The sequence below is a fragment of the Staurois parvus genome, unplaced genomic scaffold, assembly GCF_062004578.1.
Source record: "Staurois parvus isolate SC_StPar_1 unplaced genomic scaffold, SC_StPar_1.0 ptg000980l, whole genome shotgun sequence".
NCBI lineage: Eukaryota > Metazoa > Chordata > Amphibia > Anura > Ranidae > Staurois > Staurois parvus.
The window spans coordinates 3,869,769-3,897,397 of record NW_028318776.1 but is presented as its reverse complement, the minus strand read 5'-3'; the positions used below and the strand labels follow the sequence as shown (position 1 = coordinate 3,897,397).

Genomic DNA, 27,629 nt, shown 5'->3' with positions numbered 1-27,629 from the left:
CCGTAGAATGAGAAACATTCCCATATCATGATGCTTGCAGAACCATGCTTCACTGTCTTCACAGTGTACTGTGGCTTGAATTCAGTGTTTGGGGGTCGTCTGACAAACTGTCTCTGGCCACTAGACCCAAAAAGAACAATCTTACTTTCATCAGTCCACAAAATGTTGCGCCATTTCTCTTTAGGCCAGTCAATGTGCTCTTTGGCAAATTGTAACCTCTTCAGCACATGTCTTTTTTTCAACAGTGGGACTTTGCAGGGGCTTCTTGCAGATAGCTTGGCTTCACATAGGCGTCTTCTAATTGTAACAGTACTCACAGGTAACTTTAGACCTTCTTTGATCTTCCTGGAGCTGATTGTTGGCTGAGTCCTTGCCATTTTGGCTATTCTTCTATCCATTCGAATGGTAGTTTTTCACTTTCTTCCACGTCTTTCAGGTTTTGGTTGCCATTTTAAAGCATTTGCGATCATTTTAGCTGAGCAGCCAATCATTTTCTGCACTTCTTGATATGTTTTCCCCTCTCCAATCAACTTTTTTATCAAGGTACGCTGTTCTTTTGAACAATGTCTGGAACGACCCATTTTCCTCAGAATTTCAGAGAGAAATGCACTGTAACCAGCATGTACAACATTTTCTGCCTTCCTTCCTTAAATAAGGGCAATAATTGCCACCTGTTTTTCAAAGAATGAATGACCTCACTAATAGAACTCCACACTGCTATTATTTTGAATATGCCCCTTTCAATTCGTGATTCAATTACACAGAATCAGCAGCATGCATGTCATGACTGTTGGGTCTGTTGGATTTCTATTACTCTACTACACCTGCTAGTAAATTATTTGCCATGTAGAAATATCATTTCTACCAAAAACAGTGATTGATCAGGTTAGTGATGGCTGACTGCTATTATTTTGAACACAACTGTAGCTGTATTAGTGCAAAACTCCTCACCTCTAAGATGTGATGTGGCCCTAAATGTTTGTTCTTGGGTTTAGATACACTTTAAATCATATAATTATAATATATGTTTTGGAAATTGTATAAGGCAAATAATAAGCAAAAGGGGCATTTTAGCGACTGAAATAGCTAAACATACCCAAATAGTTTTGCCCATTTTCCAAATGTCCAGCACTCTCACATTGTATATGGTGCTGCCTATCCCGACTACTACACCATGTTAATCAACAGCACAGTTTCTGTAATAGGAGATCAGCAAAATTGTGTATTTTGAGTAGTACACACATGTATTGCATAACGATATCTATCTACCATCCTAGTATAATTAAGTAAAAAGGTTATATCTTTGATCGTTGGAGTGGATTGATGGCACATATGTATAAGATTACGCTGTATATATGCAAACCAACAGATTCTGGCCGAAAAAATCTGTTTCTCTCTGATTTTTCATCTTTTTTTCATAAAGCAAAACTGTAAAGTAGGAATTTGAACAATAATCCTTGCAAACAGGGCAACATTTCAAAGTAGATACAAAAAATGCAAAAATTCATAATGTGTGAATGTGTTTTTATAAACAATGGTATGCAACATTCGATACTTATATTAAATAATATAGAACTTACAATATATAACTTCAAGATTGAAAGAAAACACTATATTGTATACCAGGTTTCACAACTGGGGCTCTGTGAGAAATCCCCACGGGTTCTGCAGCGATGTACCTGTCAATTGCAGACAAGTAATGGGTAGATTGCATCTCCACTTAGCCCATGCTAGGAAATGCTCCTCCACCGCATGCAGAGCGGCTCATGGAGGCAACATCAAGCATCTCCACTGCTCCCCGCCAGTCCTCCCCCTGCCCATCCCAGGTCTTTGTATGTTCCATCATATGGGGTGGACTAGAGAGGAGGGCTGGCAGGGAACAGTACGCCAGATTAGAACTCACAACAGCTTCCCTGCACCACTCTTCATGTGAAGGACACTACTCTACTACTGTAATGTGCCCTGCTGAAATGTTTGTGTCTTATTGAAGACTTAAGCTGTCTGTGGCTTCTGACAAATCAGTAGGTGACCATACCGTGAGCACAAACTATGTTTAGGAAGCTTGTCATTGAATATATTGTCATTTGAAACAACCCCCCCCCACAATAATGTTACTTTGTATCTCTTAATCACATTACTTAATATTGTGAACACACACTGATCAGAAGGTCTGTTTTTGACAGCAGTAGTTTAAACTAGCTGATCTATTTACACAGCAAACCCCAACTGACATTTTGACATTTGAATTACTGGTAAAATCAGTGAGGAGAGTGGCATTGGAGGGGAGGGACAGGTCATTCTACTTTGGTGAACATTCAGGGCATATGTAGCATGCTTAAGGTGCAAGACTGGTTGAAGAAGATTTCAGTTCCAGTTTGGAATGTTAACACAGATCTAGGACAAGTTTTTAGATGGCTTAGTTTAGCACCAACTCTACCTAGGGTTTGAAGACCTGCTGAAGCCTGCTAGCAGTCAGCACTCCTACCAAAGTCTGTGTTTAACATTTATGAAGTGTTTTAAGGGCTAGCGCACATTAACATTGCTCTCTGAAGTGCGATTAGCGTTCGGAACTCTCTTCAGAAAGCATTTGACAGGGGGTGAGGAGGTATTATATGGCCTCCTCACCCCCAGTTTCAACCCCTAAACCCTGTACTAGCACACCACAACTGTGTCCATTGCACACATTTGCGGGGTGGCTTTGAGGTGCCCCATTCAATTGAATTTGTCACATTTAGTAGGCATTTTTGCCCTCTGAACATGACAGCAGGGATCATTTTTACCACACTGCAATGCAAAGCATATCTACTCCCCCTCTACTTCCTTTGCAGCATAAGAGGGAGGAGGGCCAGTAAAAACGTGGGTCAGTCTCATATTTTACCAACACCTCCCCCCCTTTCCCAAGCAGAAGTGTAAATGAGGCCTAAAGGCTTCAACAGAGCAAATGCTTTGTACATGCTCACTATTCACACTGCTCTTATACAAGCTGAAGCTTGTGTTGACAAGGTCTAAAAGTGAACACATAGGAATTTTACAGGCTATATTGCTAAACAAGTGCAGATAATTTAACCACTAGCCTACACGGCACTTATACCCCCTTCCTGCCCAGGCCAATTTCCAGCTTTCGGCGCTGTCACACTTTGAATGACAATTGCGCGGTCATGCAACACTGTACTTATATGAAATTTGTATAATTTTTTTGAGACAGATAGAGCTTTCTTTTGGTGGTATTTAATCACCTCTGGGATTTTTATTTTTCTTAAACAAACCAAAAACAACTGAACATTTTGAAAAAAAAAGTTTTTTCTTAGTTTTTGTTATACAATTTTGTAAATAAGTGATTTTTCTCCTACACTGATGTGCGCTAATGAGGCTGCAGTAATGGGCACTGATAGGCTGCACTGATGGGCACTGATAGGTGGCACTGATGGGCACTAATGAGGAGGCACTGGTAGGTTGCATTGATGGGCATTGACAGGCATCACTGATGGGCACTGAAAGGCAGCACTGATACATGGCACTGATATATGGCACTGATAGGTGGCACGGATAGGCATCACCGACTGGCACTGATAGGCGGCACTGACTGGCACTGATAGGCGACACTGACTGGCACTGTTAGGCGGCACTGACTGGCACTGATAGGCGGCACTTACTGGCACTGATGCGCACTGATAGGCGACACTGACTGGCACTGATAGGTGGCACTGATTGGCATTGATAGGTGGCACTGACTGGCACTTATGGGTGACATTGAAAGGCAGCTCAGATGGGCACTGATATGTGGCATTGATGTGCACTTGTATGCACTATGTGGCATTGATGTGGCACTGATGGGCACTGGCACGTGGCATTGATGGGCACTGGCACGTGGCACTGATGAGCACTTACAGATGGCACTTCTGGGGCCACACTGATCATCAGGGCACACTGATCATCAGTGCCCTGATGATCAGTGTACATGTCCCCTCTGCGGAAAGCCGATTACCGGCTCTCCTCTCCTCTCGAGCTGTCAGCGTGACAGCTTGAGAGGAGAGAAATGCCGATAACTGGCATTTCCGTGTTTACATGTGATCAGCTGTGATTGGACACAGCTGATCACATGACCGAGCCGATCACATCTTCGGCTCTTTCCGAGGGACACAGCGCACCGGCTATCGCCGCGCATACGCGGTGAGAATGGTAGGACGTCATATGACGTGCTATCAGAACGAGAGAACCACCTTGCGCCTGTCATTGTACTATAGGGCGGGCGGAAGGTGGTTAATAAGGGAATATAATTAACATCTTAGTCGGCTAAGTACTCTGCATAATTCCTATGCCTTTCATTTTAAAGGAATGAGTTGACAACACTAATGCACTTTGATTATTTCTATATCTATTGACAGCCATATTTGCTTGCTACATATTTAGATATTTAGATTTAACATTGCTTATCAGTGCTGCACTTTATTACATACTTAGTGTTGTTGTATTATAGCTCAAGCCTATCCACCTATCAAGGCTATCTGTAAGCTGTTGAAATTGGAAACATTACATAGTCTAGTTGTTGTTTTCCTGTACTGGTCAGTCTTTGAGCAGGCAAACTAACAACATTGTATAACATGAAGGTACTAAAAGTAGGTCCAACAAATGTCTGTATGAAATATTATCATGAAAATGCAGAGCAGGAAAGTAAATGTGTTAAAGAAACATCAAAAAAGACTTTCAGGTAAACGTTCCAGCACTACTGGTAAATGTTGGACAGCGATTGTATCCTTTTAAATTGTAAATGTATCAAATTTGGGATTGATTTAATAATAGAGTAGAGGCTCTTCACTTAGCAAAACTAATATTCTGTTTGAAAAGCATACAGTGCATGAAACGATGTCCAGCATTCTCCAGGATTCCCATCTGAGATTCCTTAAGGTTTGGGAACCTTGGATAAATGATTCCTTTCCATCCTTACCTCCCACTAGTTATGGCCTCCTGTAGTCATTGCCCATGCTGGTCCTGGATCCGTGATTTATTTATTTATTTTAATTCTTTTTATTTTTTCTCCCTTCTTTGTTTCTCTTCAATTTCCTATGACTCTCTTTCTTTTCTTCCATTTTATATCTCTCTTTTATTTTTTCCGAGTTGATACTTCTCGGTATTGGTTTTTGCCTTAGAAAGGATGGCGGAACGCTATTGATATTGCTTGGTTTTATTTTTCTGCCATTCCCCTTTGGTGCTGTTTGGCATTGTGCTGACTGGTTAATACACACTTCTGTATCTGCTTTTGTATGTTTTTGCTCAGCTCTGCCCCTGCCTGGGCATATCATGAGCCTGTTATATTGTTCAAAAACTCTTTCTAATAAAAATATTGAAAAAGAATGAAAAGCATATAGTGCATTCACTTTGCAAAGTGAATGATAGTAAATAAGTCTCTCTTGGGTTATCATATGCAAAGGGAGTCAAAATAACAGGGTTTCTGCTTGGTTGGTTGGTTGATTGAAGTGACACAGATTCATCGCATTTACTAAGTTTAGTGGATATTCATTTTGCACAGTGAACAATTCCTATTCTTTTGTAAATCAATCTCATTATGTCAGTTCATCCCCCTGCAGTCTGTAGATACTGCAAGTTCACTCTTTGTAGGAAAACCTATAAGCCAGGAAATGCATCTAGATGCCTAGTAGGCTTGTGTGCTCCTTCAATGCCTCTGTAAGCCCTTATTCTGTATACAACAATGAATAGGATTATATAACACAACTGCAAACACAAAACAAATAAAAATAAGATATCAAAAATAAAAATAGCTATTCAATAATCAAAAAGGTTTGTACCATCCTTTGTTGTGTGTACCAACATTTTAACTTTTACATATTTACAGTTTTTAATATGTCTTTCATATGTCTTATATTTATATTTCATTTTTTTTTTACTACCTAAACACTTTAACAGTTTATGTTCAGAGAATCATGCAGTGCATTAATTTAAAACATATGGAGTCATGTGAGAGATTATAATGTTCTTAGATATACTAACATATGGCACATTCAAGGATCTTATTGGGCGCTAAAGACTTCATAGACCGCTGTGTAAGGTGTGTTGTGGCAGCCGTCAGATCTAAATGGGAACCTTAACAGATGCCTACAGCCTTGACAGGTTCACCTTAACCACTTCAATACTGGCCATTTTCACCCCCCTTCCTGCCCTGTCACACTTTGAATGACAATTGCGCAGTCATGCAACACTGTACCCATATTAAATTTATATCTATTTTTTTTCATACAAATAGAGCTTTGTACTGGTGATATTTAATCACCACTGGGTTTTTAATTTTTTTTATATAAAAAAAAAGAACATTTTAAAAAATAATGCTTTTCTTTGTTATGAAATGTTGCAAATAAAAAATCTTTCTTCAAAAATGTAAGCCAAAATGTACTCTGCTACATTTCTTTGGTGAAAATAACCCAAATCAGTGTTTATTATTTAGTCTGTAGGAAAGAGTCCACCATCTATGGTATATATCTCAAAATCGATCAATCCTGATGTACTATCTCATTTCTTGAGGCTGAAAAATGTGAGGACAGTACAAATATCCCCCAAATGACCCCTTTTTGGAAAGTAGACAGTCCAAGGTATTTAGTAAGTGGGATAGCTAGCTTTTTGAAGTTGCAATTTTACTTTTTTTTAACATACAATCACCAGTGCAGTAGAGTGTCATATAACTGGCGCAGCAGTGATCACAGACACTGACCGAAGACAGTATGTTGAAAAAAAATCTTTTACATTTTTATTTTATGTTTATTTATTTTTTTCCCCAATTTTTTTTTAATTTTTTTTAACACACTGGGGTTTATTTACTAAAGCTGGTTCACTCAAAATATTGTGCACCTGTGCATGGTAGACAATCAGCTTCTAATCCCAGCTTGTTCAATTAACTTGTTGCCGACCGCAGATAGCCAAATGACGGCTGCACTGCGGCCGGCCAGTTCTGAGTTGACGTCATATGACGTCCTCCCAGAACGCGCTCTCCTGCGCGCCCCAGGGGGCGCACACCCGGCGATCTCCGTGATCGCTGTGTCCTACGGACACAGCTGATCACGTGATGTGGTAAAAGGCCAATCACAGCGGCCTTTTACCACGTGATCAGCGGTGTCCAATGACACGCTGATCAGAGGGAAATGCAAGTGCCGGTTCTCGGCTGCACTTTCCTCACGCTGTCAGATCGTGAGGAAAGTACTGCCGAGAACCAGCAGTTGTCAGAGCGGGGATCGGCACCGATCATCAGGGCACTGATGATCAGTGCCCTGATGATCGGTGCCCAGCAGTGCCACCCGCAAGTTCCGCCCACCTGTGCCCAGCAGTGTGCCCACTAGCTCCGCCCACCTGTGCCCAGCAGATCACACACCTGTGCCCAGCAGATCACCCACCTGTGCCCAGCAGTGCACCTACCTGTGCCCAGCAGTGCACCCACCTGTGCCACTCTGCAGTGTCACACACCTGTGCCCAGAAGTGCCACCTACCTGTGCCCAGCAGTGCCACCCACCTGTGCCCTCCCACCTGTGCCCACCAGTGCCACCCACCTGTGCCCACCCACCAGTGCTGCCCACCAGTGCCACCCACCAGTGCAGCCCAGCAGTGCTGCCAGTCAGTGCCACCAGTCAGTGCCCAGCGGTTGTGCCAGTCAGTGCCGCCAGTCAGTGCCCAGCAGTGATGCCAGTCTGTGCCGTCTATCAGTACCCATCATCAGTGTCACCTATCAGTGCTGCCTATCAGTGCTGCATATTAGTGCCGCCTATCTGTGACACCTCATTAGTGCTGTCTATCAGTGCCGCCTATCCGTGCCACCTCATTAGTACTGCCTATCAGTGCCCATCAGTGCCGCCTATCAGTGCCCATCAGTGCCGCCTATCAGTGCCCATCAGTGCTGCCTCATCAACGCACATCAGTGAAGCAGAAAAATTACCTGTCTGAAAAATTTTATAATAGAAACAAAGAAACTTTTTTTTTTTTTTTCAAATTCTTTGCAATTATTTATTTATAGCGCAAAAAGTAAAGCGCCCAGTGGCGATTAAATACCACCAAAAGAAAGCTCTATTTGTGAGAAAAAATGATCAAAATTTCATATGGGTACAATGTTGCATGACCGCGCAATTGTCAATCAAAGTGCGGCAGCGCTGAAAGCTGAAAATTGGCCTGGTAAATAAGGGGGTATAAGTGTCTGGTAGGCAAGTGGTTAAGCTTTAGCAATAAAACCTGTAAGCTGATTGGTTTCTATGCAGAAGTTCACAAGATTCTGAGTGAACCAGCTTTAGTAAATAAATCCCACTCTGACCAGAGCAATACAATGTTACACATTATGATTGCTTATACCAGTGAATTTCACTGGTATAAGCAACCATTTTTACTGAATGGAATTGATTCATTCAATATGTATTTTTGTCATTAGCTGTGATTGGTCACAACTAATCACATGGTACAGATGGGCTGTGATTGGAAAAAACAGCCCCTAGGAAGACACCCCAGGGACACAGTGGTATAGAGCAAAAAATGATGTGCTTGTCCTGCTTCAACTGCAGCCCAGAGATGTGTGATTCTTCAGCTCACAGCATTTCCTGCCAGTATTTTAAACAGCTCATGAAGGTTGATCAGCTGTCTGCTTCCAAGTCACGGTTTGCAAGGTGGGTGGGAATGGTCTGGGAGGTTCCGAACTGTCAGCCAATCACATCATGCGTATGGCCAATACGAGCCTCCTCATGATGTAGACAACGTTGTCTTGTTTTATGGTTATTTCTATGGTGCAGGAATGTGGTTTTGACATTTAGAGGGGAGGGTTTATATGATTTTGTGAATTGTTGTATTTTGATATTCCAATAAATAATTAGAATTTTTCTTAATAATTTTTTCCCCCTCTTTTGTCTACATGTTGGATCAATTAGCTGGTACAAGCCTTGTAGGGTGCTATATTCTGCTGTGTCCCTGGGGTGCTTTCCTAGGGGCTGTTTTTTCATGATTAGTGTTTAACTTTCTTCAGGTGAGCAGGCAGCTGCTTATATCATATACGTGTTTCCACAGTAACAACATTTTTATCAAATTTTTCTGGGCTGTGATTGGCCCTGTGTGTACCATGTGGTCACTGTGACCAATCACAGCTAGCAACACAGTTGCACACAGCGATCCCATGGTACCAGCAGTGGCCCAGTAGAGTGAGCTTTCATAGTCTGTGTCCGGTGAACACAGCCAATGGCAGATTGTGCCAAAGCGCGGCTCATTTCGAAAGGATGTCATATGACGTCCACCCAGAACGATAAAAGTGTCTAAAGAGGAACTTTGCCCTTATAAAAGACAACAAAGGCACCTTTAGAAATGTTTAATAATGACAATCGACAGACAGATACTTACAGATAATTGCAGTCATTTTATTCTTTACCTGCCTTAATTTTCTTTTCCTCCCAATTCTTCTCACCGAGGCCATCTCCCTTTACTTCCTGGAACTAAGGGCCTGCCTCCTGGAACATGTGACAGGAACTTCCCATTTGTGAGTTACATCACCAGTGCCCCGCTTAACCAGGAAGTGAAAAACTGTAATTGTAAATAGAAGCAAAAAATATTTGTTGAACTAGTGAATGCAAGATCTTTTCATATCCACATGCAGAGCTGTATGCTGATGTAGTTTTTAGTTGAAGAGGAGAAAGGTCCACTTAACTAGAATTATTATTATTAATCATCTACTTCATACTGTAATTGCAGGAAATGAGTTTGGAACAACAGTTGGTACGTAATGGATACAATCCAAAGAGGTTATTGATTTTGGCACATGTGTGTAGACTCTCAATCTTGTCTTTGGGCCTCCCAAACTGTGCATGTTTTACAGATCTGTTTACAAGAGCACATGGGAAGCTAGCTGCTTAGCTCAATCAGTAATTAACCCACCTGTTTTCCTGATAGCAATTCTACAAGACAGACACTGGCCTGAAAACAATAATGTATACATATTCCTCTATTGAAATCCTCCATGAGGTCATACTAGCAAAATTATGCCTGTTTTTGTATATTAAATGTAAAAAAGACAAGGACAAATATGTGCATCTAAAAAAAAATTAATTGCGTACTGCTTTGGGAACCGTTTTTTCTCCTTTGTATTTATTATTTAACAACCAGCTATACTTTTGCTGATGTGACATGATGAAAGACTCTGAAAAACTTTGTGACCAAGTAAAGTTTCCTAGTATGTAAGTAGGCAAACCCTTTTTCAGGCTGTGTTATAGTGAATCGTGGATAACCTGGGGTACACCTTGTGCAACCAACACCATGTGAAGTTCCTTGTCCATGCATTTCCTGTCATCGGATAAATCCTTCTCTCCCCACTTCCCAATTGTGCTCCTGTGGGTAGCAGGTTAAGTGCCATTTATTTGGGGTCAATGTCCACTTTAGTGGAGTGGTAACCTACAGCAAAATTTTTGCTCCTTCTTAAATGGTTGAAAGCTCATATAATATTGGTTTCTATGGATAACTATGTAGGTTTATAATTACTAACATGTTTTTTCCAAAGGCTAAATGGAATAAAAAACACTAAAGCATTGTAGCCACAGACTTTCAAGGGCATATAGACATTGGCACTACATCAAAAATTTTAAAAAATCTTGAATTTTATTTACTAAATGTTAAAAGCACATATAGACATCATGTACACTACAGGGTTCACATATCTTTTCTATCAAGCAATCCACATGGCAGCTCAACGTGTTTCGAATGATCATCTTCTTTAGGAGCACAGGGGAATAGAATCCATATAGCTGAACCCAGTTCCTTCTGTTGCAGTGTTTGTATTGTTACATGACAAGACCAAGAACAGGCACATAATTTCCCACACAGGGGCTAATCAATGATTAGTATTACAGAGGGAGAAAAATCAGCAAGGGCTGATATGATAGTAGCTGATATCAATAAATATTGAATCTTAGGGGTAACGGCTGAGAACAAAAATAACAGGAAGCCATATCCCCAAGGCCTTAGTATGATCACCTTGGGAGTGGTCTCCCGCAGGGAGCCAGCCCCAAGGGACCATTGCCCTATGAATGAGAGAGAGAGAGACCAGAAAAGGAAAAACAAACAAAGGAGCAATAATAGCAAGAGGAGAAAGGGAGGAGGAAATTTAAAGGACATTTTGGATGCAGAAGCTTAGACGGAACCTCGTAAGAAATTCATGGTTCCCATACCTTAAGGAATTTGAAATGTGAATTTTTCACTATACTGGACATTTGCTCATTGAGAATCAAGGTGGTCATGCACATCCTCACTGCCTGGAAGTCAACGCATGGGATCCTCCAGGCCTGGGCTATGGTCTGTTTGGCTGAAATAAAGAGGTAGGTAGCCAGCTTCTGCTAGTGTGCATATAAACCTGTTATAGGACAGTGCAGCAGGGCCAACTTAGCATCTTTATGGACTATCAAGTTGAACAAGATCTGGAGCAGATCAAAATCCCTTGACCAGAACCCCGCCAGTTTTGAGCAGGATCAAACCCAGTCTTTTAGGAACAACATATATATTTTTGTCTTCTGGAACAAGATTGATGCAAATCCATAAATTTCCCAAAAGGGGCCACAGGAGAGTGACAAAAAAGCCAAAGGATACCCAGACTTCATAAAAGAGATTCCAAAAAACAGACTACAGAACTCAAAATGATAGTACAGTCTATAAGTAAGACAGCTTGCAGGTCTCACAAGATCCAAAAAATCCCATGAATCAAATGCAGGGCCCAAAGTAATCAGTCCCATAGCAATAGTGTACTCACACATGTAATGTCCAGCGTCAACCAGCAGTCTTGTGAGACCTGCAAGTTGTCTCCTTTATAAACTGGACTAATATTTTGGCCAGTGCAGTGTGTTTTTGTGCTTTTAAACGTTTGTATAATAAAATTCATGTTTTTTGCCGCAATGCCAATATCTATATGCTGTTGAAAGTCTGCGGCTACAAAGCTTTAGTGTTTCATGTACAATATTAGGAAATGGGCATATAGCACAGAGGACCTCTCTCCAAATATTGTTGATAAATGGATCAAACATAATGAGTTAAAGCTACAGCTGGAATAAAGTGTGAAAAATCTATTTAAAACAATTTCTTGCCAACTGATTTATTTTTCTGGGTAGGGCAAATGCTTTGTTCAGCTGGAAGGGTAAAATTATAAACTTGGCCTCCCCCTAGGTTCTGAAATAAATGTTATAGTTGTTTAAGTTAAACAAGCTTAAAAATGTTCTGATGCATACAGATGAAACTTTCTATCCAGTTATGCGGAAATGAAGGTCATGGTCTAATAGTGGACGTTGTTAAATATTATCAGCTCACGTGCTGTGACCTAAATGAAGCGTGGACATTGAGCAAGCCTGTGCCATTTTGAAGGGAGCAGCTGTTGTATGCCAACGCAAATTCCTGTGTGAAATTCAGGAGAAGCAAATTCTAATTCAAATCTGTAACCATGATAATAATAATATTGCTTTCATAATCATTCTTTTGATTGACATGGTGATTACATTCAAGTGAAAAGACAAACAACATTTGCTTATGTCCTGAGAAAGGCTTATTATAAGATTGGACAGGGAAGTCAAAAGTTCATATGCCCCAAAATAACATGACATGCTCTGAACTCTGTTGAATAATAAGTTGATATATCTGGTTCCAGCTGTTATTTTCATTTAATCTGAATGCTGAAGGGAAATTTTAGGCAATTTTATTTAATCTTTCTTTTTAAAGTTTATAAACTATTTTAGTATTACTTATGGCCTTTGCATAAAATAATGCATTTACAAATAACACTAAATAAAAATACATTTAGCCCCGGTTCACACTGGATCCAACTTTGAAATCACGCAACTTCAAGTGAAGTCACACAATTTCAAAGTCAGATGGCAGTGCAATGTCAAGTGCGACTTGATAGACATCTCTGTGAAGTCTGTACATTATGTGTAGAAAATAAATGCCCAATTGATGGAGAGAATGTAGTGTATTTGATTCCAAAAACACTTCTATGCAGCACCTCTGGGAGACTTAAAAAATCTTTAAAATAGCAGATAGGGAGAGGCGAAGTGCGCAATCAAAGTGTAGTAGGTTGCACATTTATTTAAAGAAAACAAACCAAAAAGAGAAATTGCAACTCAAAACAGTTAATATGATGCTAACATCAATACTAAAGACTTAACTGGGGGCTTGTGGTATGGTGCAGACTCTGGACTGCTTGCTTGAATCCAGAGACTGTACCTGAACTGAATCCAGAGTCTGCACCACATCAGATGCCCCCTGCTACGTTTGCAGTACTGATGATAAGCAGAATTTTACTGACCTGCTTGAGTTGCCATTTGTCTTTTTGGTTTTTAAATAAATGTACAACCTACTTCACTTATATATTGCGCACTCTGCCTTTCCCTATCTATGAAGAATTGCTGCTCCCATGTTTATCTTCATGTACGGAGTTAGGTGAACACAGCTTACTTTCAGCAATAAAAACAAAGAAACAAAGTCAGCAAAAACATCAGAGTCCATATAGCAGTCTTCTGCTCAGCCTAAACAAGTTTCAGTCTAATAAGTGAATCTGTCAGTTCACTATCTACAGAGATTTCAATTTCTGAGTACATCCTTTTCCCATAAAGCTCCCAGGTATTCTGGCAGTGAAGTTTGGGCTGGGGTGACCAGGTTGCAGACCCTCCCAATCTCTTCTGCAGCCTGAACTCCAAGCCCAACAGAGGAATTTTAAAATCAGAGGAAGACTGTCAGGCTTCCCTGGAGCTCACAAATGCTCCAATTCACTTTCTGGGTGACAAATAGGGAAATCACATGACTCATAATCAGTGTTTTCAACATGCCTGTTGTATTAACGTGGGGCGATCAAAGGGTTAACTGTGTGCTGTTTCACATTATGTGCTATGTGTGCTTGCAACTGTAAGCGCATTGCTTTGTAGTGTCCTTACAGTTGAAAGCACACTAGCTGGAGCTGACAGGGGAGATAATTGTATTGTTTACATACAGTTCTCTCCCCGTCTGTAATACTCGGTGGTCGCCGAGTGCCGGCGAGTAATCACCAGCCGGGAGCAGGTGATTAACAGCCGAAGCCACGAATGGTGGTGCGGGTGAGGCCCCTACCCAGAACTGCAAAATCACGTATATATATATACGTGATTTTGCGCATCCGTGCCACCCTGTAGCAGTATTTCTGCTATAGGGCGGATGGGAAGCGGTTAACTCCCTCCTGCCCAGTGCCATTAGTACAGTGTCAGTGCTTTTTATTAGCACTGATCACTGTATTGGTTTCAATGGGGATGTCAGTGACACCAAGTCAGTTATCCCCAGTGTCAGAATTCCCACCGCAGTCCCACTGTAAGTTGTTGATCGCCGCAATTACTCATAAAAAAAAATCCAGTATTATACCACCATTTGTAAACGCTATAAATTTCACGTAAACCAATTGATTTACACGTATTGGGATTTTTTTTTAGCAAAGACATGTAGCAGAATACATTTTGGCCTAACTTTATGACAAAATTTGATTTCTTACATTTTTTTATTGGACATGTTTAATAGCAAAAAGTGCAAAATATTGTTTTTTTCTCAAAATTGTCTGTCTTTTTTGCTTACAGCACAAAAAAATAAAAAACGCAAAGGCGATCAAATACCACCAAAAGAAAGCTCAATTTGTGGGGAAAAAAGGACATAAATTTTATTTGGGTGCAGCGTTGCATGACCGTGCAATTGTCAGTTAAAGTAACACAGCACCGTAGTTTAATAGCAAATTGTCAAATATATGTTTTTTTTCTCAAAATTGTTGGTCTTAGCGCAATAAATAAAAAAATGCACAGGCAATCAAATACCACTGAAAGAAAGCGCCATTTTCGGAAAAAAAGGACATAAATTTAATTTGGGTGCAGTGATGCATGACCGCGCAATTGTCAGTTAAAGTAATGCAGCGCCGTAACGCAAAAATTGGCTTAGTCAGGAGGGGGGTAAATCCTCAGGAGGGAAAGTGGTCATGTTGGAGTGATGCAGCAGGCTTGTTAGTGAAACTGGTATAAAAAAAATCAGCTCTTTAGGCTTCCTGATCAGATAACATGCAATCCTGATCAAAAAGAACTCCAATAAAATACAATAATATGGCAGCTGGATCAGACTGAGAAGACATACCTGAAGTCCTTCCTTCCCCTGTGCTTTGCCGAGCAGGCCCAGTCAACATATATTCCTACTTTTTTTTACACCTGTCAGATTTCATAAAATGGACTCATCAAATTTAAACCTTCAGCAGATTTCAGATTTCAAATATGTTCACATGCATTTCTGCATGTGCCAGTGGCTGTGTTCTGCAGATTTGTTTTTTTTTTTTAAAGAATAATGGAAATTCCTTTCCTATTGGACCCTGTTCTAATTCCGCAAGGAGTAACAAGATACCCAGCTTTCTCTATCTTTCAGAATCAGTTGGTTGATTTGTTATTATGTTATTTCAGTGGAGAACATTGATTAAAATAGTTACAAATAACACAAAGAATCTTGGATCCCTTTCATAAACCAGGCTGCTCTTTTATAACACCCAATTTATTTCAGTTGCAGCTGTCAACAATTAGATACAATGTAGTCCCATTGGATTGCAGCTATAGTAGTTGTACTGGTTCATATAACTTTGTAATTAATAATCTATTTTGTAATCTTACTGTTGTTTGAATGTTGTGTTCTTTGGTGGTTCCCTTTCCATTTTTAGCTCTTTTGATGTTGGTTTTATAACTTCACGTGTAACTTTTGCATGTAAAATAACAATATGTAGGGAACTTTGTCCTAAATAGTAAGTCATAATGGTTGTTATAGACAGAGAATAATTCAGGTTTTCTGCTTATTAAAGAGTAGCTCCCCTTTGGTTGGGAAAAAACAATCCTCTCTGTGTGATCTATGGACATTGAAGGGATTTTACCAAACATTGTAGCAGATTCATACCTTTTGTTGCTGTGAAGAAATAGCTTTTTGGTTCACCGGACTGATTGCATACTCATTATGAATGAGAGTGACAGATTCATTATAATGCTCTAATGTCCATTCTAATAAGGAAAGCTGCAGGGTCTGCATCCCTTTAGAATTAATGAACTGTTAAGGCTTGTTAATGCTAGCATTGCTCTCTGAATAGCAATCAGCGTTCAGATCTCTCTTCAGGGAGTTGGTGAGGAGAAATTGTATTGCATCCTTGCTTCCAGCTTTACCCCTTGATCCTTGCACTACAATGTGCAGCAGCATGAGCTTTGTATGTGATTGCAAGGTGTTCTGCCCTGCTTTTATGTACTTTTTATCTCTTGTATTGAACGGCATGAGGGTAACATTTTTTGTAGTGTGCTAGCATCCATTGTCGGTTTTGGGCCAGTGCAACCTGTTTTCTGATGTGATTTTGGTATCCTCTTCTGTCCTTACCTCCTATTTAGAGCTAGTTAGTTTAGTTTTATCTAGATCCTCCCCACTTCTTCCATGTTCCCTCAGTCAGTGTTAGTTATACGCAGTGGCAGGGTTCAGGAAAGTCATTGTCTTCTTACACTTCTAAAAAATGGAAAAACATCCTCCGTATGGCAATTAGCTGAAGTAAAATTGTGTTGCATTCAACTTATGTCTTATTGAAGAGTTAAGCTGCCTGTAGATGATAGCACGTCATCAGGTAACCATACTGTGTGGATAGACTGGGTCTAAGGAGGTATATCAATGCATAAAGCAGCATTGGAAACATACCACAGTACACTTGCGGCTAAATGGTTAGCACTTCCACCTGACAGTACTAGGGTTGTCAGTTTGAATCCCAGCCATGGCACCACTTGCCTGGAGTTTGCATGTTCTCCCTATGCTTGCATGTGTTTCCTCCAGGTACTCTGGTTTCCTTCCATTCTCCATTAACATGTTGGTAGTTTAATTGGCTCTTGTATAAAATTGGCCCTAGTATGTGTATGAATGTGAGTTAGGGACCTTAGATTGTACACCCCTCAAGGGCAGGGACTGATGTGAATGTACAATCTATACATTTATATGTAAAGTGCTGCGTAAATTGATGGTGCTATATAAGTACCTGTAATAAATAAATTGTAGCACAGCCCTCTTCACTTGAATTGGTTGCATTTGGTGGGCAGTAGTACACCCCATGTGTACACCCCAGCCACTGGTTAAAGTGTGTTTTTCCACAACTGCTAGTGTGAATGAGCCCTTAGGGAGTAACTCACCAAAACTTAAATTTCTGTTTCAGGGGATGCCTAAAATCTGCTTTGTATTGTAGTGCAGACTTCTAGGAAAATCAGTGAGCCAATCACAGAAGCAGGGACTGACATATTTAAGGAATGTTCTGTGCACCAACTGTATACAGAAGGCCTCCAGGATGCCAGATTGCATTGAATTTTACAGCCCTGCAGATTGAAAAGAAATGAAAGGAAATTCAATTACAATATGGCTTGTGTATGACCTGTATTTTCTATATTATTTTTAGCTACAAAAGCGGAGCTACTCTTTAGAAATTACTATTTTAGAGACATTGCACGTATTTTGTTCAGTTGTATCATTCCATGCTATACCTCTCAGTTTATCTGCTGTATACACCCACATATAGTCAGGTCCATAAATATTGGGACATCAACACAATTCTAACATTTCTGGCTCTATACACCACCACAATAGATTTGAAATGAAACGAACAAGATGTGCTTTAACTGCAGACTGTCAGCTTTAATTTGAGGGTATTTAGATCCAAATCAGGTGAACGGTGTAGGAATTACAACAGTTTGCATATGTGCCTCCCACTTGTTAAGGGACCAAAAGTAATGGGACAGAATAATAATCATAAATCAAACTTTCACTTTTTAATACTTGATTGCAAATCCTTTGCAGTCAATTACAGCCTGAGGTCAGGAACGCATAGACATCGCCAGATACTGGGTTTCATCCCTGGTGATGCTCTGCCAGACCTCTACTGCAACTGTCTTCAGTTCCTGCTTGTTCTTGGGGCATTTTCCCTTCAGTTTTGTCTTCAGCAAGTGAAATGCATGCTCGATCGGATTCAGGTCAGGTGATTGACTTGGCCATTGCATAACATTCCACTTCTTTCCCTTAAAAAACTCTTTGGTTGCTTTTGCAGTATGCTTTGGGTCATTGTCCATCTGCACTGTGAAGCAGCGTCCAATGAGTTGTGAAGCATTTGGCTGAATATGAGCAGATAATATTCCCGAAACACTTCACAATTCATCCTGCTGCTTTTGTCAGCAGTCACATCATCAATAAATACAAGAGAACCAGTTCCATTGGCAGCCATACATGCCCTCGCCATGACACTACCACCACCATGCTTCACTGATGAGGTGGTATGCTTAGGATCAGGAGCAGTTCCTTTCCTTCTCCATACTCTTCTCTTCCCATCACTCTGGTACAAGTTGATCTTGGTCTCATCTGTCCATAGGATGTTGTTCCAGAACTGTGAAGGCTTTTTTAGATGTCATTTGGCAAACTCTAATCTGACCTTCCTGTTTTTGAGGCTCACCAATGGTTTCCATCTTGTGGTGAACCCTCAGTATTCACTCTGGTGAAGTCTCTCTTGATTGTTGACTTTGACACACATACACCTACCTCCTGGAGAGTGTTCTTGATCTGGCCAACTGTTGTGAAGGGTGTTTTCTTCACCAGGGAAAGAATTCTTCGGTCATCCACCACAGTTGTTGTCTGTGGTCTTCCGGGTCTTTTGGTGTTGCTGAGCTCACTGGTGCGTTCCTTCTTTTTAGGAATGTTCCAAACAGTTGTTTTGGCCACACCTAATGTTTTTGCTATCTCTCTGATAGGTTTGTTTTGTTTTTTCAGCCTAATGATGGCTTTCTTCACTGATAGTGAGAGCTCTTTGGATCTCATCTTGAGAGTTGACAGCAACAGATTCCAAATGCATAAAGCACACTTGAAATGAACTCTGGACCTTTTATCTGCTCATTGTAATTGGGATAATGAGGGAATAACACACACCTGGCCATAGAACAGCTGAGAAGCCAATTGTCCCATTACTTTTGGTCCCTTACCAAGTGGGAGGCACATATGCAAACTGTTGTAATTCCTACACCGTTCACCTGATTTGGATGTAAATACCATCAAATTAAAGCTGACAGTCTGCAGTTAAAGCACATCTTGTTCATTTCATTTCAAATCCATTGTGGTGGTGTATAGAGCCAAAAATGTTAAAATTGTGTCGATGTCCCAATATTTATGGACCTGACTGTATACTGGATTTTTCTATTTATTTATTTTTTTAATACTTGTAATGGTGGTGATCAGCAACTTATAGTGGGATTGTGATAGTGCAATCTGACACTTACTGACGCTAGCTGGGAGGTAGACTAACTGACACTGACATCTCCAGTGACATTAATACAGTGATAATACTATATACTGTCACTGTACTAATGACACTGGCTGGGAATGGGTTAACATTTAGGGGCAATCAAAGGGTTAACTGTGTGCCTAACAATGCAAAATGTGTGTAATATGTGCTGCTTTTTTACTAAATATTTGTTTGTCCCTTCTCCCTCTGTACAGAGCTCTGTGTTGTTTGTCAACACAGGGCTCTAAGCTGTGATTAGACACAGCTGATCAGTAGGTCTCAGTCATGAATCATAGGCTGAAACTTGCTGACAAAATCCTGCTGTCATTGGACACACTGTGGGAGTTGGCTGGTGGGGGAAGAAGGGGGAGATTCGGGGGGTTACATGTGCTCCCTGAATCTGGAAGCCACTGCTGATGTCCAGGTACGTGATTGATTTTATTGCGAGCAGTCAGTCAGTCAGTCAGCAGGTGGTTAAGCTGTGCTATGTGAATGGGAACATGTAACAAATATAAGGTTGGTGAGCTATGAGAGTGTTTTTAATTCTTTTCATTAATGTTTGTGTTTTTTCACTTTGTGATTTTTAGTGGAACTATTTTTGGGGGTTAAAGGGCTGAGAAATGTTGCTCTATCTTTTCTAAATAAAACAACCAGATTTTCCTAGTAGTTATTGTCCCTAAAGAGGGTCCACTAGAGTTAGGATGCACAGTAATCAGTATGTGGAAATGTCAGTTCTTTCTCGTATGTCATATAAGTTGAAAAGTGTTTTTAAAAAAAAGAATAAAAAAAAGAAAACCAGCAAATCTTTAAAATACGCATTTTTCAAACCCCAAGTTTCTTACATGTCAATTTAATTATACCTCAGTTTTCATTTACTGCATGAAAGGAAAACCACAGAACAAGAAGACAGCTTATACAGGGTGCAGGCAACCATGAAAATCTGTTCTTACCATCTCATAATATTTTAAGACATACAAATTAATTTTAAGCTAGCATACATGGAATATTCATTATTTTCTACAAAAACTTTTAAAAGCGTCAAAGTTTAAAAAGTAATTGTATTTGGCTGTAGTGCTTTGTAGGCTAGTTTGGTGGCTGGAGACACACACATCTGGAAAATGTCATTAAGTATTTGGAGTAACATTTTAATATTTTTGAAAAGTGCTAAAATTGTGTAATTAGTTATTGTCATTGCTGAAAATTATTTAGTAAGTTGGATGATAGGTGTCTGAATTTATGTGGAAAGCAGGAGCCAAAAAGCCTGTTAGTAGAACATTCTAACAATTAGGCTACTCTTTGGCATAAGCTGCTTTTAAATTGACTAATTTCTGTGTGTAAGCAGGCAGACACCCAGTAGTCTATTTTGGGGGGACTAGAGATTGGCAGGCACAAGCCATGTTTGGTTGGATTTCTCCTTCCCTCCTTCAAAGCAGGGCTGGATATAAGGGGGTGCTGAGGTTGGCTGCACCCCTCTAGAGTTTAGTTATGCCCCCCAGGACCGGTGACATTAGTATTAGGAAGTGGAGGGGCCAAGGGGAAGCGCAGCCTCAACAATGCTGAGTTAGAATGGCTGTACAGTGCCCTTCCCCTATCCAGTGCACTGCATCATTCCTTTCCATGGTGCAGAAGACCCATCTTCATCAAGGAAATGGATGATTTGATCCAAGGTGGAGATTCCAAAGAATAAGGAAATTCTGCTTCCATCCAGACCACTGATGGGGGACTCTGATGTAATGAAATATAGTGTAAAGGGGGGAACACTGATGTTATGGGGCAACTCTGTTGTAATGGATGGAGAGACTCTCATGTGAAGGGGGCTGATGTTAATGTAATGGGTGGACTGTGATGTGAACGTGGCTGAGTCTGATGTGATGAGAGGTCTCTGTTGTGAAGGAGGACTCCCCCATGTTGTGCAAACAAGAAGGTGACATTGCCATCCTGTACAGGTATCAATATCCTTCAGCCCAATAAATACCGTTTAGGACTGGGGTGCCTAGTGATCTTGCATGCCTTGACAGAAAAAAGATTGAGAAACGCTGGGGTTATACAGGCACTTAGAAACGCAGGGAACTAGCACTCCCGTTTAATCTCGCACCACCTATTCACTACCCAGAAGTAATGTCAGCAGTTATATCCGGGTTGTGACATATGGTACAGAAGCCCGTGGAGTGAACAGGGCATACTGGTTCCCTTCATCTCTTTCATACTCACACACAGCCAGTGCCAGCAAGGACAACTGGAGAGACAGAAAAACAGCAATAGCAAGCTGTATAGGATGAAACAAACGTGTGTTGAAAGTATGCCCCCCCTGACATTTTTTACTGCACCCCCAGACCAGTCAGGGTGGATCTGTACCGGCTTCAAAGTACTAACACACACACACACACACTGCATGTTATTTGAGCAATCATTGACCCTTGGGAGTCAAGCTGTAACTTTTGTATTCTTATAATTTTGGAGGTTGCTTTTATCAGACTTTTTTATAGTCATTTTTATTAATTAATAAAACATGGTACAGTTATGCACATCATTCAGAATGGTTGTGACACATAAATATTGTATGTAACAGCGACATATGAGGGCAGGATTCAAAAATTTAGTTAAAGAGATTACAAACTGTGTACATAAAACAAAACTATGCAAAAAAACCTCAAAATAGTGTGCAGTTGTGGAGATGTTCTTAGTATACAGTAAAGATTGACAAAGAGAGAAACAGCCTTCTTACTTCTACATGGATGCCTTTATGGTCTCACAGAACCCATACGACAGAAAAATCGATGGTATAAATGGTGTGGTCAATCCAATTAGGGCAAGAAGGGTGCTGAGACATTATTGAAACATGATACCCCGTCCCCCCAAATCTTGTTAAATTTAGCAGGTCAACCTCTGGTCTCATATCTTATTCTACAGAGAAAGGGGGCAGTGTTCACCAGTTTTTTCTAGGAATTAATATCAAAGGGTGCTGTGGAAACCCAATGTAATACTATATTCTTCCCAGCATAAAATGAAAGCAATCCTAGAAAGGTCTTTTGAGCACATCCAAAATCCATATCACCAAATACTCAGAATAGCAATCACTTTAGGTTACAAATATTGGGGATTTCAAAGTTCTGCAAAATACATTCTGTAATCTGACATCAAAATGGTCTAACCATAGGCAGTTCCAGTTTTTTCGTATCCTCATCAGCTCCCTCAGACTTTGGGCAAAGGAATGATGACCCTTTTCCCCATTTTGAACCGTCACTCTGATGACCCTATAAAAATACTATAATTGGATGAGTTTGTCTGTAGCAGAGATGGCTATGGAATAACGAGAAGCATAAACCTCATCCAAATTCTGCTTATTCATATTCAGAATGTCTCTGTCCCATTGTGCCTGAAAGCCTAGAGGGTTTTCCTTGTAATAAAGTACCAACCAATCAAGAAATCAATTTTGAGTGAGATGACTTTGTAGAAGTTCTTTTTCTAAGATAATGCTTGAAAAACTATGTCTTGAAAACCAAACTAGGCCCCTCTGCAGCATGCTTTTGTGGAAGGTATTGCAGATGTTATGTAGGAGGGAATGCTAACTCCTGCTGTAGCCTCTTATAGGCCTTTACTGAAAATCTACTTCGTAGGCTTGAGTAAAGATCCTTTTTTAAAATGGGACTGTGGGTGTCTATTCTAGTATCCTTTATATGCCTTACCACCTGATCCTTTATTCTCCTGTCAATGAGATCTTCCCTTAGTGGGTCTTCTTTTTGTACTTTGTCCCTTTGGACCCTAGCAACAGATTCTGGGTCTCCCATGTTAATTCCCCCTCCTGGGAAACCAGGATACAATGTTATTCTTGTGCACAACAACATTTACCAATATGCTTAACATCACATACTGGTCAACCTATGGAGTACATTTGATCCCTGTCATTTTTATTTGTAATATTGGCAATTTTTGTGTCTTTGTCACTAGTTTGTCCTTTCTTGCAACAGTCTGTCACCTGTCTTTCTGTCCCTGCTGTACAAAACTATGCAAAATCTTAAAAAAAAAAAGAAAATTAGACCGTGGGCAACAGAAATATAAGATGCAGTCTGCCAATAGCATTAACAGAACAGTCTTTGTTTTTTGGAGTCCCCCTCTGTAACATAGTTTTATAATCTGTTGATCCTCTCAGTATGTCTGCTATTTTTCCACTTCCTTAATGCCTTGTTCATACCATACGTGCAGAAAAACTGATGGAAACTGACGTGTAGATTTCACTTGCATGTCATCATCAGTTTAGATCAGTTTTCATGCGTGCTTCAATGAGTTTTATACATGTTGCATATTCCTGTGCAGAACAAATCTGCACGTGATACTAGTATTGTGGTGTGAGCAGGGCACATACAGAACAATTGATTTCTTTGTGTCCTTGCAGAATGCATGTAGAAAAACTGATGTCTCTGCACCATGGTGTGAACGAGCCCTTTACGTGGTTGTAAACTCTTATACATACCCAGTGAAGTGACTGGCCTCAGATACACAGAGATGAAACAAATCCTTCTATGTAAGTTGTACCTGTCTATCTACAGCCGTCTGTCCCCTACATCCATTCAAAGTGCAGAATTTACACAGGATCTCACAGCTCTGAAAAGCAGGGGGGTGGGGAGCTGAAGTTACATCAGTGAGGAGAGCTCTGAGAGTTGATTGGTGGGAAAGGACCCCCCCCCCTCCACACAGCACACAGGAACAGAGCTGAGGCGGTCAATAACAGGCTGCGCCTTCTCCTGTCACCATTTTTCTCTTGGTATCAGGAAAACTCATCAGAAGTGATTCCTGCTGATAGCAGAGGAACAAAGCAGTGGACAGTGCTCTGGATTGAGACAAGTACACACTATAGAGTGATATGCTTTGTTCATATTTCATGTCTGCGGTTTACAACCACTTTAACAGACCAAGCTACCCAGCAAAAATGGCAGCTAGAAGGTTCTTCTAGGTTCTGCACCAGGAAACTGCCATGTTGCATTCTGAACACATGGGTTTGGCCACTTTGTGCTTTGCATTTTCTGAATGAATGCATAAGGGGTTATTTACTAAGACTGGAGAGTGCGAAATCTGGAATAGCTTTGCATATAAACCAATCAGGTACCAGGTTTTATTAATGCTTAATTGAACAAGCTGAAGTTAGAAGCTGATTGGCTACCATGCACAGCTGTATCAGATTTTGAGTGCACCAGTTTTAGTAAATCTCCTCCAAAGCATTCTTTGATTGGACGAGGTGGGGAGGTAGGGTGAGAGGCAACCTCCTGTGTTCACAATGCAGCAGGCCAGCCACTCAGTATGGGACTCAGAAGCAAGTGGAGATCACTAGATTAGCGGTGTCTACATCAGTGATTTCTGGCTTCCAGGTGCATCGGCCAAATGTGGTATCTACATAGTTACATTTGTTCAAGCTGGACCTATGTAACTATTTATAAAATATACTGTACATACCTGGAACTCTCCTTTAAAGTGATTCTAAAGGCTTACCTTTATTTTTTTAATTAACAAATGTGTCTATACTTACCTGTTGTGTGCAGTGGTTTTGCACAGCAGTTTTGAACAGCCCGGATCCTCCTCTACTCGATTCCCCCGCTGGCACTCCTGGCCCCTCCCTTCTGTTGTGTGCCCCCACAGCAAGCAGCTTGCTATGGGGGCACCCGCTGCTCTGTGTGTCCATTCACACACGGAGCCTTGGTTCGGCCCTGCCCCCTCTCTCTTCTCATTGGCTCACTGGCTGTGATTGACAGCAGTGGGAGCCAGTGGCGCCCGCTGCTGTCTCAGCCAAGGAGGAGAGGGATAGCCGAGACTCCAGGGCAAATCGCTGGATCGAGAGGGGGTTTGCTGCACAGAGAAGGTTTTTTATCTTCTTGCTTAGAATGCTTGAAGGTAAAAAAAAACCTTGAGCCTTTAAAACCACTTCAAGAGTTGCTCCAGCTACTTATTAATTAGAACATTAGATATGTTTTGACTGAATAGCAATGTTCATAATTTTGTTTTTTTCTTTCCAGTCAACCATTGCTACCATGCCGATCATTCTGTGAGGCGGCACAAGATGGCTGTGGGCCAGTGCTAGACATGGTGAATTCTTCCTGGCCGGAGTTCCTAAGATGTTCCCAGTTCCAGAACAAAACAGAAAATAGCAACCTGAGCCGTGTGTGCTTTTCCCCGCAGCATGAGAAAGGACGGCAGGGTGAGTGCAGAACTAGTTCCAAGCATGCCTTTGCTGTTTACATAGGAAAATTGTGATATATGATATGATGTAATATGAATCAAGAGCTAGATTCATTACATTACTGCTAAATGTGTATTTTACAACAAAATACGTTTGTGTACGGTGAAGATTATTTGTATATACACAAAATTAAATAAAAATCTCCAAGTGTATATAAAATACTAGGGGTTTATGAATTTAGAAATGTTCTGCTAGTTATGTATTCTTTAGAACAGCCATTATGTTATTATAGCTAGTATAAGTACCTTAATCAGTTTTATTCTTTGTACAGACTGGGAGAATGCCATACAGGCGAGACCACACTGCACAGTGCTGTCAATCTATCAGATCTTGCTAACAGAACATGCAAGTAGAGTAATGCTCCTTCATTGTACTGTTTGTTCAGGAGGTAGCCTTGGGTTCTTGATACAGCCTTATTATCTAAATGCTTCTGAGGAAAGTAAGGTCACTAACCTGGCTATGTTATCTGATTGGAGTAGTTAATCTAAAAGGTGCGCAAAACCAATATCTCTGTAGCGATCAATACAACATTCTGTGTGTAAAAAATAAAAAACTCGTATTATACTATAATGAACAATGTGCATCACATAAATGGTGAAATAGCAATCACATAGCATATAATTCACTTTTTCATAACAAACATCTGCACTGACTTCCATTCAGTGGAGCACAGGGGTAATATCCAGGGTCTCTAGACCCTGGATGTTTCATTAAAGAGAATCTGTGACCAAAAAAATCATCACATAGAGGACTTGTTTTCTATGTGATGAATAAAAAAATTATTTTAAAAAAATGTTGTTAATCGTAAAAAAAGGAAGTTACACCCAAGTCTTAAAATCCCCCCCCCCAAAAAAAAAATGTTTTAAGGCCCCCCTTGCCACCATATATATGCACGTATAAACATGAACGCAGGCGCCTTATGCATGAAAACTTTTATTGCCATGTTACATATTGCCGAGCACACTTGAATGAGAGCGATATTTCTACTGCTTTCTGTTTCTGTGTCTGTTTTGAGAAAGTATATATTGTTTTGGGGGTTTATGCACTATTCAGGCCTAAAATTATTTTTTTTAAACGTGCAAAAAATACAAAAATGGCTCTGGCAGCGAAAAAAGGTTAATAACAGTTAATTTAATTTTTTACACGTAATTTTGTATTGATCACTACAAAGATATTGATTTTGTGCACCTTATAGATTAATTATTTTTATAATTCTTTTGTGTCTGGAACATAGGTTGTTACATTACCTCTTTTCTTTTGGGTTTCTGTGTTTATATGTCTGATGTGAGTTCCTGAATCAGAAGACTGTCAGGATTACACATGTTAGTACCAGCTGCAGAGTACACCACAGTAAAACAACACAGACTACTGGCCACACTGCAGTCTTTGACTGGACAGTGAAGGACTAGCAGCAGACTAGTTAGATCGTTCCTCTCTGCTCTTCTGTAAGCATGCTGACAATGTTAGACTGAAAGCTCTATTCAAAGCAACAGGCTCAGAGTGCTGATCCTGCTTCTTTCCAAATGCTTTTAAACAGACTAAAATCAAGACAGGTATGGACACTAGCTATATGAGAAATATGCATTATATTAATAATTATAATGTATTATATGTATACTATTAATAATTATATAATATACCTATACATATGAATTATTAATCATTTTAACAAATACATCACTGGATTAGAATTTGGTCTTCACATCTGCCTGGAGCTTGGCTTTATTTTTGCCATGATTTAATCATACAAAACATTATTTTAGTTTTAAATAGAGTAGGGATAGATGAAATCCCCCGATGTCTGTGTTCTACTAGCTGGATTTCCCTTAATTTTTTTTACCCAGAAATATAATAAGAAGTGATCATATATCCTTACCTCCTGATCCAGTGACAATATAAATGTTTGAGTGTCTCATTACATTTTGTCTCAGTGACAATGGTCAGCAAGAGAAACAGAGAGGGTAAACATTCCAATGGGAACATAAGCAGCAGTAAAAACATAACAGGAATTATTAATAAATGAACTTCAAAGGTAATACAGAGTAAAATGATTTCATTCCTCAGTCTGAATTTTTTTAATTTCAG

General features: G+C 40.2%; 1 protein-coding gene across 2 annotated transcripts in view; it reads left to right on the top strand.

Moving 5' to 3' along the window:
* Nucleotides 1–27,629, top strand: part of CORIN (corin, serine peptidase) — a 329,820-nt gene that overhangs the window by 197,600 nt on the left and 104,591 nt on the right. For both annotated transcript variants that reach the window (XM_089657303.1, XM_089657302.1), the window contains one exon: nucleotides 25,321–25,502. In XM_089657303.1, the coding sequence (XP_089513429.1) occupies nucleotides 25,321–25,502 (182 nt within the window). The remainder of the gene's footprint in view (nucleotides 1–25,320; nucleotides 25,503–27,629) is intronic.